Source organism: Mustela nivalis, assembly GCF_964662115.1.
Source record: "Mustela nivalis genome assembly, chromosome: 12".
Classification (NCBI taxonomy): domain Eukaryota; kingdom Metazoa; phylum Chordata; class Mammalia; order Carnivora; family Mustelidae; genus Mustela; species Mustela nivalis.
The window spans coordinates 83,407,917-83,420,412 of NC_139031.1; the positions used below are offsets into that span (position 1 = coordinate 83,407,917).

General features: G+C 37.7%; 1 protein-coding gene across 1 annotated transcript in view; it reads right to left on the reverse strand.

Moving 5' to 3' along the window:
- The window catches only part of RELN (reelin), a 407,759-nt gene that overhangs the window by 97,991 nt on the left and 297,272 nt on the right, over positions 1-12,496 (reverse strand). Inside the window, exon 11 of the mRNA XM_082692427.1 lies at positions 6,926-7,071. Coding sequence (XP_082548553.1) covers positions 6,926-7,071 — 146 coding nt within the window. The remainder of the gene's footprint in view (positions 1-6,925; positions 7,072-12,496) is intronic.

Consider the following 12,496-nt stretch of genomic DNA (forward strand, 5'->3'; position numbering starts at 1 on the left):
TCTATTGACACTGTTTTTTACTCTTTCCTTTTGTTCTTTTCCCGCCATGTAGGAGACTCAGTCTTCCATGTCCTATGTGACCCTGATGTTTCAGAAGTTACATAGTCTGTTTCTGGCTAATCTATTATTTACATATTTACACTTAAAAGTTTTCTATTAACATTAAGAGTTAACCTAGAGCTGTATCCTCATTCTAAGTAAGATAGGAACTTTGGCAGTATTTCACTTCCTTACTCTTCTTTCCTTCTTGTCACTTTCCCTTTTTACTTCTCACTGAGGTCATCTGGGCTTTAATTGCAAATTTTTATTAAATTACTTTTTAAGAATCAATACTTATTTAGACTGAACTAGAGGCTTTTCTTTTCTTTCTACTCCTTTTTGAATCTATCGTATTTCTCTTAGATTAATTACCAGGAACATATTACCTCACAATTCTTTCAGAGAGGGTTTGGGGGGTAGTAAATTTTTTGAACCTGGTGAGTCTGAAAAGGTTTGTTTTCGTTTTGTTTTTTTTCCAACTGAAGTGTAATCGACATATGATATCCTATTAGTTTCAGATGTAGATCACAGCGTATTAAGCGTATGTATTAAGAAAAGATCTCTGTAAGTCTAGTTACCATATGTCTCCATAAAAAGTTATTGTAATATTATTGACTATTTCCCTATGCTGTACATTACATCCAAAGGTAGAAAGAAAAGTTAACAATGAAATCCCATTTATATAATATCCAATTTCAGTAACTGTCAAGTTGTTTGGGTTCTTTTGATATTGAATTGTGTAAGTTCTTTATATATTTTGGATTTTAACCTCTTATTGGGTATGTAATTTGCAAATACCTTTGACCATTCAGTAGGCAGTCCTTTTGCTTTGTGGATGGCTTCCTTTGCGGTGCAACAACTTTTAGTTTGATGTAACTTCATCTACTTTTCATAGATTTTGAAAAGTTGTATTTTGATTTTCATTTGTTTCAAATATTTTTTTAAATTTTCTCTTTGATTCCATGTGTTTGTGGTTTTTTTTTTTCAGTTTTGTTCTTGTAGTTGACTTCTAGTTTCATATGTTATGATTAGAATAGATACTTGATATGATTTCAGTCTTCTTGAATTTACTGAGACTTGTTTTGTGGTCTAACATATGATCCATCCTGGTGAATGTCCCATGTACATCTGAAGAGTGCGTGTTCTGCAGTTTTTGGATGAAATGTTCTCTATATATCTATTCAGTCCATCTGGTCTAGTGTGTTGTTTAAGGTCAGTGTTTCCCTATTGATTTTCTGTCTGAATGATCTATCCATTGAGGTAAGTGGGGTATTAAAGTCTCATGCTATTATTGTATTGCTGTCAATTACTCCCTTTATGTCTGTTAATATTGCTTTATATACTTAGGTGTTGCCATGTTGGGTGCATAAATATTTACGAATGTTATATCCCCCCTGGGTTGACACTTTTGTCATACAATCTTTTTGTATTTTGTTATAATCAGTCTTAAAGTCTATTTTATCTGAAATGAGAATTGGTACTCCAGCTTTCTTTTCATTTCTATTTGCATGGACTACCTTTATCCATCACTTCACTTCAGTCTGTCTGTGTCTCTGTTTCTCAAGTGTCTCTTGCAGACAGAATACAAAAGGGTGTTATTTTTTTCATCCTCTCAGCCACTGTGTGTCTTTTGATTGGAGCATTTAGTCCATTTACATTTAAAGTAATTATTGATAGGTATTTACTTATTGTCATTTTGTTATTTGTTTTCTGGCTATTTCTATAGTTCTTCTCTGTTCCTTTCTTCTTCAGTTGGTCTCTTCCTTTGTGGCTTCACGATTTTCTTTAGTGTTGTTTGGGTTCCATTCTTTTTATTTTTTGTGTTTCTATCGTAGGTTTTGGGTTATGTACAGAAAACACGGTTACCATGAAGTTCTTGTATATGTATAGGAATAAAAAGGTTTTTGTTTCTTCCTAATTGTTGTATGATAATTGACTGGAGAAGAATTTTATGTTCCAAATAATTTTTTCAGAACTAGATAAATTCTTCCTTTTTTTTTTTTTAAACTTAATGCTTAGTGCTATCAAGAAAAGTACTATGAATCTCACCTAGAAGCTTTTAGGATTTCTTCTTTTATCAGTGTTCTGAAGTTTCTTCCTGATGTTCTGGGACTGGATAAGTTCCCATTCATCTTGCTAAACACTTCATTCACAGGAACTATGTCTTTTTTTTTTTCTTTTTTCAATCTTGGGAACTTTTCTTCAGCAGTATCTTTGAATATTTCATTTCATATATTCTCTCTGACCTCTCTTTCTGGAATTCTTATTTTTCTAACATCAGAAGAGCCAATTTCCCCCACACTTTACAACTTTCTTTCTTATATCTAGTGATCCCAAGTTTTGGGTAGATTTTAAGACTCAAATTTCTAGCTCATTAATTTGTTCTTCAGCAGAGGAAAAAAAATTAAGTTTGTTTTAACAATTATATATTTTCATCTCACATCTCTATGCTTTCTCATAAAATGTCTTTTAATTTATCGAATGCAGTACGCACTCTTATCTGTCTGAGGATATGAATTATGCCTCTTATCAAATCTCCGTTTGTTTATCCTACTCTGTTTTCTCAGACCTTAGTTCTTTAGTTTGATGATTTTTAAAAGGAGTTGACTTTTCTCAGATTTGTTGATTCTAGATCATTTGCTTAAATTTGTATCTGTTATTATTTTTATAATTTTGGTATAAAAATGGCTACTGGGCAGATGGGCCTTTATATGGAACTACCATGTTACCCCTTGAGATTTCCAGTTACCTGGATTGCCCTGTTTCTCCACTGTAAGTGTCCACATTCATTGCTTCTTCCTGGGAATAGAGGCCTCTACTTGGAAGTAGGTATACTGAGGGACTCTCCTCTTTGGCAGTCACTATCGCAAAACCTGAGCCCCATCCTTACTCCTGTGACCAGCATCTGAGGCCCAGGTCAGGGCTGAGCCATCTTTTCAGTGTCTTATTTCAACATCTGTTTGGGGCTATAGTTCCCTCCTTCCATCAGATCTTCTCTTCTCTTTTTGGGTACAACACTTTATAATTCCTGACCCAACTAGGGCACATTCACATTTTTTTGTTCGTTTTATAGTGTCATTATACAGATGTTTGCTCATTTTCTCTAATTTCCAAGGATTTGGGGCAAGTGGTGAAGACTGAAGCATGCTGCGTCGATTCAATATGCTAACATTCATTACATTTGTGGAGTTCCTCTTTAACGTGAATAGTGACAACTGTAAAGGTAGTTGAATAGTAAAAATATACAATGTTTGCATTTGGGATGAAAAAGAAGTATACAAAATCTATATGATAGCAGTGTGTGTTTCTACAAACCTCTTTCCCACCTAAAGGCAGTCTCTGCTAGGTGAGATATGGTGGTGGCTAATTAAATGAGGTATTTGTAAAGTTAAGCCGAAGCTTAGAAAGATTCACATAAATTATCAGTGTATCCATTAAAGTTTCTCTCTTGCTGAAGTAACAGATGTGTCTTGTTGTTGTTTTTTTTTTTTTCAGATGTGTCTTCTTAACGAAAAAGAGAAAAAAAAAACCTTTACGATCCCACTTAAAAAATAAACCTACCAACATTGGATTTAGGACAGTTTTCTGATATAAGAGGCAAACAGCTCTTACATCCCTGTGATGTGAGATCAAATAGTTTGACTCAAATGGTAGGAAAAGAGGAACATTTGGGAAACCAGATTCCCAAAATAGTGGCTTTCTTTTCTTTCTTAACATTCATATGAAGTGTTTTGAAATTATTAGAGAGACCTGCATATTCATTTTTCTCTTTCATATTCTTACAGGTGAAAAACATCATTAAGAGAAGTAAAAATATATACAGGTTAATAATTTAATTAAGTCATTAAAATTCTTTTTTTATTTTTAAAATAGTGACCTCAAGATTCACAGAGCTCCATCAATTCAACTGGCTGTTCTTGAGCACAGTTGGAATTTACTGTCTACATTTTCTATGTCAGCAGGTGAGCCAATAATGATTAATTATCAGGGTGGGTGATGATGACGGAGATGAAGAATGAGACAAATATTTAGTAAATCTGGCTGGTAAAACAAAACACATCAAGAATTTCACTACCAAATTCCTAATCTCATTTTCTTTGCTGGCTCTTACCCTAGGTAAAACAAATTTCACATTAATTTGATTTTGTGGTGGGCTTTTGTTCCCCTCCAAAGTTATAAATAAAAATTATCATGACAACATTCTTCCCTGGACCAGTAAAGCAACGTTTGGGAGTGGGTGAAAGGGATGCAGAGAGGGGAGACACACACACACACACACACACACACACACACATACACTCACTCTCTCTCTCTCTCTCTCTCGGACTAAACCAGCATTTTTATCATCACTGAAAACACTAGATCTTCTCTCATTGTCCTCCTACACCTTTATGTTATAACAGCAAGTTGGATGACTGGGCAACCAGATGAGAGCACAAATGAGGTAAATCTGGGGGCTATGGCCTGATAACTTAGGGGAAAAGCTGCAAATAAACCTACAATGTAGTTGCTAGGATAATTTATTGCTTTTAGGACTGGGAGGAGTTAATTGTACAGCAATTAGAGCGCACAGGTGCTTTTGTCAAGCACATTAGTCTATGTTATTGGAGCAGAGATCTGCTGACAAGGCCATGGCCGGAAAGTATTAGCCTCTTAACTGTGACCAAAATCCTGATACATCCTCAGGACTGAGAAGGGGCCAAAGAGCATAATTGCAACCACCTGAGTCACCGAGTGGGTGGAACTTGTGCTGACGTTCCTCTGTGTGCGTCCTAACTTTAGTTCTTTTTTCAGGAATATTAACAGTTCCCTCTTTGTTCTGGGGGGTGTGTGTGTGAATAATTTAGTTTACCACAAATTCTCTCATAACATTAGTGCTCTGTGAAAATGCCTCCTCTGTTAACAGAAATAACTTTTTGCAAGCTATATCTCTGGACTAGTACACTAATTTTCTAAGATATGTTCAGTTTCTTCTAAAATAAAATCAATTCCTTTCTAAGCTTAACTCGTGGTTTTCTGTTTGTTTATACTAAATCTTCACTAATGTTACTAGAAGATTGCTGGATGGACCATTAATCCATCCAAAAAAGCTTTTCTTTGGTTCTTTTATAGACAAGCTTTGATGATACAACAAGCTGAAAAAAAAAAAAAAAAGAAAAGAAAAGAAAAGAAAAAGAAAGCATTGTGCGACAGGGAATAGGTAGATATGAAAGCCATAATTAAAAATAAATTTTCTCTCTCCCCAAAAGAATAGGAATAGTAACACTGAAGTCTTTGACAAAAGAGATGGATAGGCAGGGATTTAGGTGGGTAAGAGAGTTGTCCTCCTGGAGTTAAATTTGTGTTTTTCTCTCGGCTTTAGTGGGATGGGGGCTGGGTATCATGAAATCATCTGCATCCCCAGGGGATGTGGGTCTCACTGAAGAGGATGGCTCATCACTTCCACATGGATGGTATTAGCTTGGAGAGATGAAGGAGTGGAGGTCAACAGATCTCTTGTGCTCCCAGATTTGGGACTCTCTCATAGGCAGTCAGGCTCCATAACCAGGAAAGGGGTTTGAATTGGTCTTCTGTATCAGGAATCAGAAAGGAAGAATTGATCTACTGGTGAAGGTTATTTATCTCCACAAGGTAGGTAAAGAAGCCTTGCGTGCACTGTCAAAATTCTGGACCCCATCAAAGCCCACTGGTTTGTAAGGGGAGTGGAGTGAGTCCTGTGTAGTGTAGGATTTATGAAGGAAAGCAGCCTAACTCTTGAGAAAATCCTGGAAATGGAACAGAGGAGCAGTACTTGCTGGTCCCTCAAGGAGACACCCGGGCCACACTGGACATGGAACTGCTGGGGTGTTGGGAACTTCCAAGGAGAAGAACAATATGGACTGAAGGGCTTGAGCATCACTGCTAGGCTCTGAACGAATGAGGTCCCTCAGAGTGTCAGCCTTCTTCAGAGGTATAACCTGGCCTGCCCCACAGGCTGGACTTCCTTGAGACAGGGCTCTGTCAGCCACAACAGAAATCTAGCTTTCAACAAGTGAAACACCCTGATGTAGCAGCAAAAAGTCACAGCAGTGGCGGCAGCTCAGGCTGCTGGCCAGATCTCTGTCTATAAATCTCAGGCCCCAAGAAGATGACTGAAAGTCTCAATATAAGAGTAGTGGAAAGATTTTGTGTTCCATACACATTGAAAAAGAACATTTCCCCAGTAAAACCTGAATCAACAAAGCTGAACTAAAAGTGCTTCAACTGTAGTTAAAAGGTACTTGTGATTATAAATTTTTTAATATACATTAAAGTAGTTGATTATTTTTTAAAAGATTTTATTTATTTATTTGACAGAGACAGACACAGAAAGAGAGGGAGCACAAGCAGGGGGACTGGGAGAGGGAAAGCAGACTCCTTGCTGAGTAGAGAGCCCCACGTGGGGCTTGATCCCAGGACCCTGGGATCATGACCTGAGCCAAAGACAGATGCCCAATGATTGAGCCAGCCAGGTTCCCCAAAAGTAGCTGATTATTTAATAAAGAATGTTTAGGGCAAGTCTAACCATTTGTCCTGTCTATAAGAACAATTGGCTTTGGGGCACCTGGATGGCCCAGTCAGCTAAGCACCTGTCTCTTGATTTCGGCTCAGGTTGAGATCTCATGGTCAGGAGATGGAGCCCCATGTTGGGTTCTTCACTCAGCATGGAGTCTGCTTCAGATTCTCTCTCTCTCTCTCTCTCTGCCCCTCCTCCTCCTGCTTTCTCTCTCAAATAAATCAATGAATCTTCTAAAAGAACAATCAATATTGATTTAACTATGCTTTTGCTATTTAATAATATGCATTTAAAATATGTCCAGTGGATTAATATGAGTGCTATCCACAGCATGGGATAGTAATTACTTACCCTGTAGGCTGGCTTTCAAATTCTTCTGACCACTGCTCTTGAATATCCTCTGTAGAAAGATCTATATCCCGGGTGGTGGCAAAATTGAACTCACTGCCTTCATTTCCATGGAAATAAATGGAGTTCCCATCTGATTGACAGCTATGCTGTAGATGAAAAGAGAGCATGGGGTGGCTGTTGAATTGGTTTTGTAGCTGTGTCTGTCTTACTCATGTATAATTAGAGTTTTTAGAAAAGTCAACGATATTATTCCCTTTATGATGGGTAGTCAGATCAGAAGAGCTTGTTACTTCTCTTTGTGTCTTAATTCAATTACAGTTTCTTTCAAACTTATTAAGTTATCCCCAAAAAAAGAGCTTTGGCACTTCAGCCTTTGGTGTGAAACAAGAATATTTTAATTGGAATAACTTCCCATCTTCACCCAGTCCTTGTCGGGAATTAAGTGTGATAATGACTTGTCATATATTTTCAATACTGTGCTTATGAGGCTAAATCTCACTGACCTTTTCAATATTCTATGTATTTCTGGTTTGCCATTCAAACCTTTCACAATTTGTCTGTAAGTGGGATAGGAGTCGAAGAGCCAGCTAATCAAAACATGGAATATAGAAAAGGTCAAAGTAATCCCTGATATGATCGTATATTCTCAGCTACCTTTGGAATAGAAGTTTCTGGCAAGACCTCAGGAGTGCGTGATGCGCCCAGTGAAGAGCTGGGAAATTACAGTCTTTGTTATTCTCCCCAAAAGCACAAGGTTTACAAAGAATAGAGAAAAAGAGTTTCTTGTAATGCTTTTTTTTTTAACCTCTAGTTTTTCAGATTAAAGTCAGAAAAAAGTTCAAACTTTGGAGCTGAGTAAAGTGAGTATTTACTTTTTTGAAAATATATTTTTGGTAGTAAGTCATATATACAGAAATACTAATAAAACAAAGAACAAATATCCTTTCAGTGTGGTATATTCTTAATATGAAATAGAAATGAAGAAAAATAATTGGACAGAAAATATCACACCCAGTGACTATAAGGTCTGTAGCGCTGGGGTCGTGTCCATTTTGTTCCTGCTGTGTATACAATCTTTGGCTTATAGTAGAAATTTAAAAAACAATTTTGTTGAGTAATTCAATAGTGAATGAATGAATGAATGAGTGAATTAGATGGCTCTACCTTTTCAAGTAATCAGTTTTTCTTTTACAGAGAACTTATTATGTAGAAGGCATTTAGGAAGGTAGTGGAGGGAGGGGTTTATAACGAAGTACAACAATACATAATCTTTGCTCTCAAAAGAATCCCAGTTTCATTGAGAGATATCAAAGATAGGTCGCAACACTAGGCAACAGACAGTAAGTGCTAATGAGTGAGAAAAGGTAAGAATCACTGTCCAGGGCTGGTCAGTGTATAGGTTTCATGGGCAAATAGGTCTTTAACATGTTTTAAAGGATGGATAAAGATCCAAGTTGAATGACAAATATGAATGAACAACAAAGATAATCAGTAGGCATGATGTTGAGAATTTGACTGGAGGCTGACAATAAAAAAATCTTTAGTAATCTTAGGGATCTTTACAATATCCTGTTGGCAGTGGTGTCCTAAAACAAGGGAGTGATGTATGCAAAGAAATGTTTTATGACAATTAAATTGGTTAAGGCTGATAAAATCAGTTGAAGGAGGTAACAGAATACCATTTTGAAACAGCAAATATTGCTTCTAGAAGCTTCCAAAAGTTCAAGAGTCAGAGCATATGATCTTTGAATCATTTCACAGCGCTTAGACATAAGACACACCAACAGAGCCCGTCATCATCTTAGAATACTGTAGCACGAAGCATGCATCACCTGCCCAAGAATCTTCTTCACACCACAGTGAATACAGATTATTCAAAGAAGCTAAACTGAACTCATTTTATGTGATCCTAAACCCACAGAAAAAGATCAAAACTAGGGCTCCGTTTTTTTGACTGTAGAAACTGTCAAAAGGTGACAAACCCAAGGGTCCACTGCTATTATCCTGTAAAGACTACATATGCTAACAAAATAACAAGGATTACTTTCCTAATAAGCCCACCAAACTCTAAGTAATTTTTTTTTTTTTACAATTATCTTTGCATTCAGGAATCCTGATCAACTATAGCCTATGTGTATCTGGGATTATAATAAGAACACTGATATCAGTGTAGATGACACATTTAGTCATTGTCTAAAAAAAAGCCATACATGAAATATCTTTTTGTGTGAAAACAGAACAATTTAATTACAATTTAAAAGGGCATATTTACATAATAAAAAGAGTGACTCACTTAACTTGGTCATTTCTGGCTAAACACCAACTTAATTATTTCGATTTTGGTTTCATTTGCCTCAGGATTGTTTGTTAATATTTTATTTTATTTATTTTTTATTTTTTATTTTTTTTTAAAATTTTTAATTTTTTATAAACATATATTTTTATCCCCAGGGGTACAGGTCTGTGAATCACCAGGTTTACACACTTCACAGCACTCACCAAAGCACATACCCTCCCCAATGTCCATAATCCCACCCTCTTCTCCCAAACCCCTTCCCCCCAGCAACCCTCAGTTTGTTTTGTGAGACTTATGGTTTGTCTCCCTCCCAATCCCATCTTGTTTCATTTATTCTTCTCCTACCCACTTAAGCCTCCATGTTGCATCACCACTTCCTCATATCAGGGAGATCATATGATAGTTGTCTTTCTCTGCTTGACTTATTTCGCTAAGCATGATTCGCTCTAGTTCCATCCATGTTGTCGCAAATGGCAAGATTTCATTTCTTTTGATGGCTGCATACCCAGCAATTGCACTATTGGGTATTTACCCTAAAGATACAAATGTAGTGATCCAAAGGGGCACATGCACCCGAATGTTTATAGCAGCAATGTCCACAATAGCCAAACTATGGAAAGAACCTAGATGTCCATCAACAGATGAATGGATCAAGAAGATGTGGTATATATACACAATGGAATACTATGTTTGTTAATATTTTAAGACTGTGTTATAAATGAGTGTTTTGCCACTCTCCAAATTTTATATTATTAAGATATTTGATATATATTTTTGTTTAGTTGAGATGGAAGATTTATGTTAAAAAAGCCATTATACAACTAGATACTGTTTAACTGAATATTGTTAAACTGATTTCCAAAAATTAAAATCAGTTGGTGTTTTAGACAAATAGAAAAAAATTTTAAAAGATTTTATTTATTTATTTGACAGACAGAGGTCAGAAGTAGGCAGAGAAGCAGGCAGAGAGAGAGAGGAGGAAGCAGGTTCCCTGCCGAGCAGAGAGCCCAATGTGGGGCTCAATCTCAGGACCCTGGGCCAAAGGCAGAGGCTTTAACCCACTGAGACACCCAGGCACCCCAAAACAGAAATAATTTTAAAAGGATCTTTTTGTTATGTTGCTATTACCAAATACATTTGGTAGCTGAATAGATCACTTGTAATTGTATAATTATTGAAAATTATCTACCAAATATACATTTTTGACACTATGACTACAGAGAGCTAGCATATGAAACAAGTAATATTTACCATATCAAGGGTAAATAAAGCAATCTGAAAAACTATTACCACTCAACTGAATGTCATCCCATTTTCACGCTAACATAATAGGATCTAAAAACTAGTAGGATCTATCTTTGGTAAGTTTCCATGAAAGAGATAATGATATTGTTTGGGGCATAGTTTAATTATTTCTATAGGGAAGGAGTTGTTCTTTAACAGTTTGTAGTGAAAGAAGAATAATGCCAAATCTAAATTCAAACAGAGGGGGCAGTGGTTTAGAACAATCAGTGCTGGTCTTTCCCCAGCAAATATCCTAATCCTGTCTGTCGGGCTGAAGGGAAGATTCGCAGTTGGCTCTCTTCTCCCTTCCCAAATAAGCCCAAAGTCTTCTGAGTGTGGAGGGGAAGAAGTACTGCTCTTGGAAGGTTTTCTTCTTCATAGTCTTAATGCTGCAATGCAGTACCAAAAAAAGCTTGTGACATATGCAAAGTCAGCAGCCACAGCTGAGCGGGAGGCAGCTTGACCTCCCCTCTGAGCGAGATGAGGCTGCCATTTTCTGGGCAGCGGGGCGGCGGGACCCACAGAACACTCACAGCAATGGATGGCTGCCTGACTCCCCGCCACGCTAACAGATCGGGAGACAACTTCTGACTCTGCCATTCCGAGTAGAGCCCAATGTTTTCAAGGTGTGGAGTCGGTAATATGAACCAGCAGGGTCATATTGGGATGATAGAGCAGGGATAGTGTGTGGGAAACTGGTGTATTCCTGAGTCATCTGAGCAAGAACAGGCCTCCTGAGAGGCTGACTGTATATAGGCCTTGTATTTAAGAATCCTGGGAAAGGGGGTGCCTGGGTGTCTCAGAGGGTTAAGCCTCTGCCTTCAGCTCAGGTCGTGATCTCAGGGTCCTGGGATCGAGCCCTGCATCGGGCTCTCTGCTCAGCTGAGAGACTGCTTCCCCCTCTCTTGCTGCCAGCCTCTCTGCCTACTTGTGATCTCTCTCTGTGTCAAATAAATAAATAAAATCTTGAAAAAAGAAAAAAAAGGAATCCAGGGAAAGGTAGGGGGACCGTTGAGGGCTCGCATTCTGAGGATCTCTAAATCAATCACAAGGCAAGTTAGAATTCCCTGTGAATTCTATATTACGATTTGTCACAGGGGTTCAAAACCTTAGGATGGGCCTGGTTTCTCAGATGCTCTCTGAACTCAGAACTTCTTCTTTTTTTTTTTTTTTAATTAAAAAAATATTTATTTATTTGACAGAAAGAGAGCACAAGTAGTCCGAGCGGCAGCGTGGGGGAGAGGGAGAAGCAGACTCCCCACCAAGCAGGGAGCCTGATGTGGGGCTCGATCCCAGCACTCGGGGATCATGACCTGATGAAGGCAGAGGCTTCACTGACTGAGGCACCCAGGTGCCCCCAACTCAGAACTTCTGCCTGAATGCATTTGGACTGAGATAGAATTGGCTTGTTTGATAGTACATTTCTGCCTCTGGATGGGAACCCGTGCCCTGAAAAATTGACCTCCATTTCTGCCTCTGGATGGGAACCTGTGCCCTGAAAAATCAGCACTTATGTGAATTGAGGAGATGAAGGTTGGAAAAGAACAAAATCCTAGAAACCAAAACCAATCAAGATGACAAGAAATGAAGACTTAGTTGCTTTCCATCCTCAAGGAGTCTGAGGATTGGAATCAGAAGCCTGTTTCAATGTGTTTGCTCTACTTAATAGCTACATGCTTTTGCATAGGTCAGTTAACCCTTGTAGGCTTCGGTTTCTCAGGCTATGGAATGATGTCAATAATATCTGTTCCCTGGGGTGCTGTTAGAAGCACAAGTAGTATGACCTGTGGAGGTGTGTTTCTGAAATGTCTGTGTGCTATACAATAATCTTTTTTTTTTTTTCTGGATAGTTTTTCCAAAAATAAGCAGTTATAGTCCATACTCTTAGCAGTAGGGGAAAGAGAGATGGAAACATATGTAAACCCCACATTTTTAATTGTGTTTCTCATTAGAATAGTCATTCAAATGCTTCAGGTCAACTTCAGACCTTT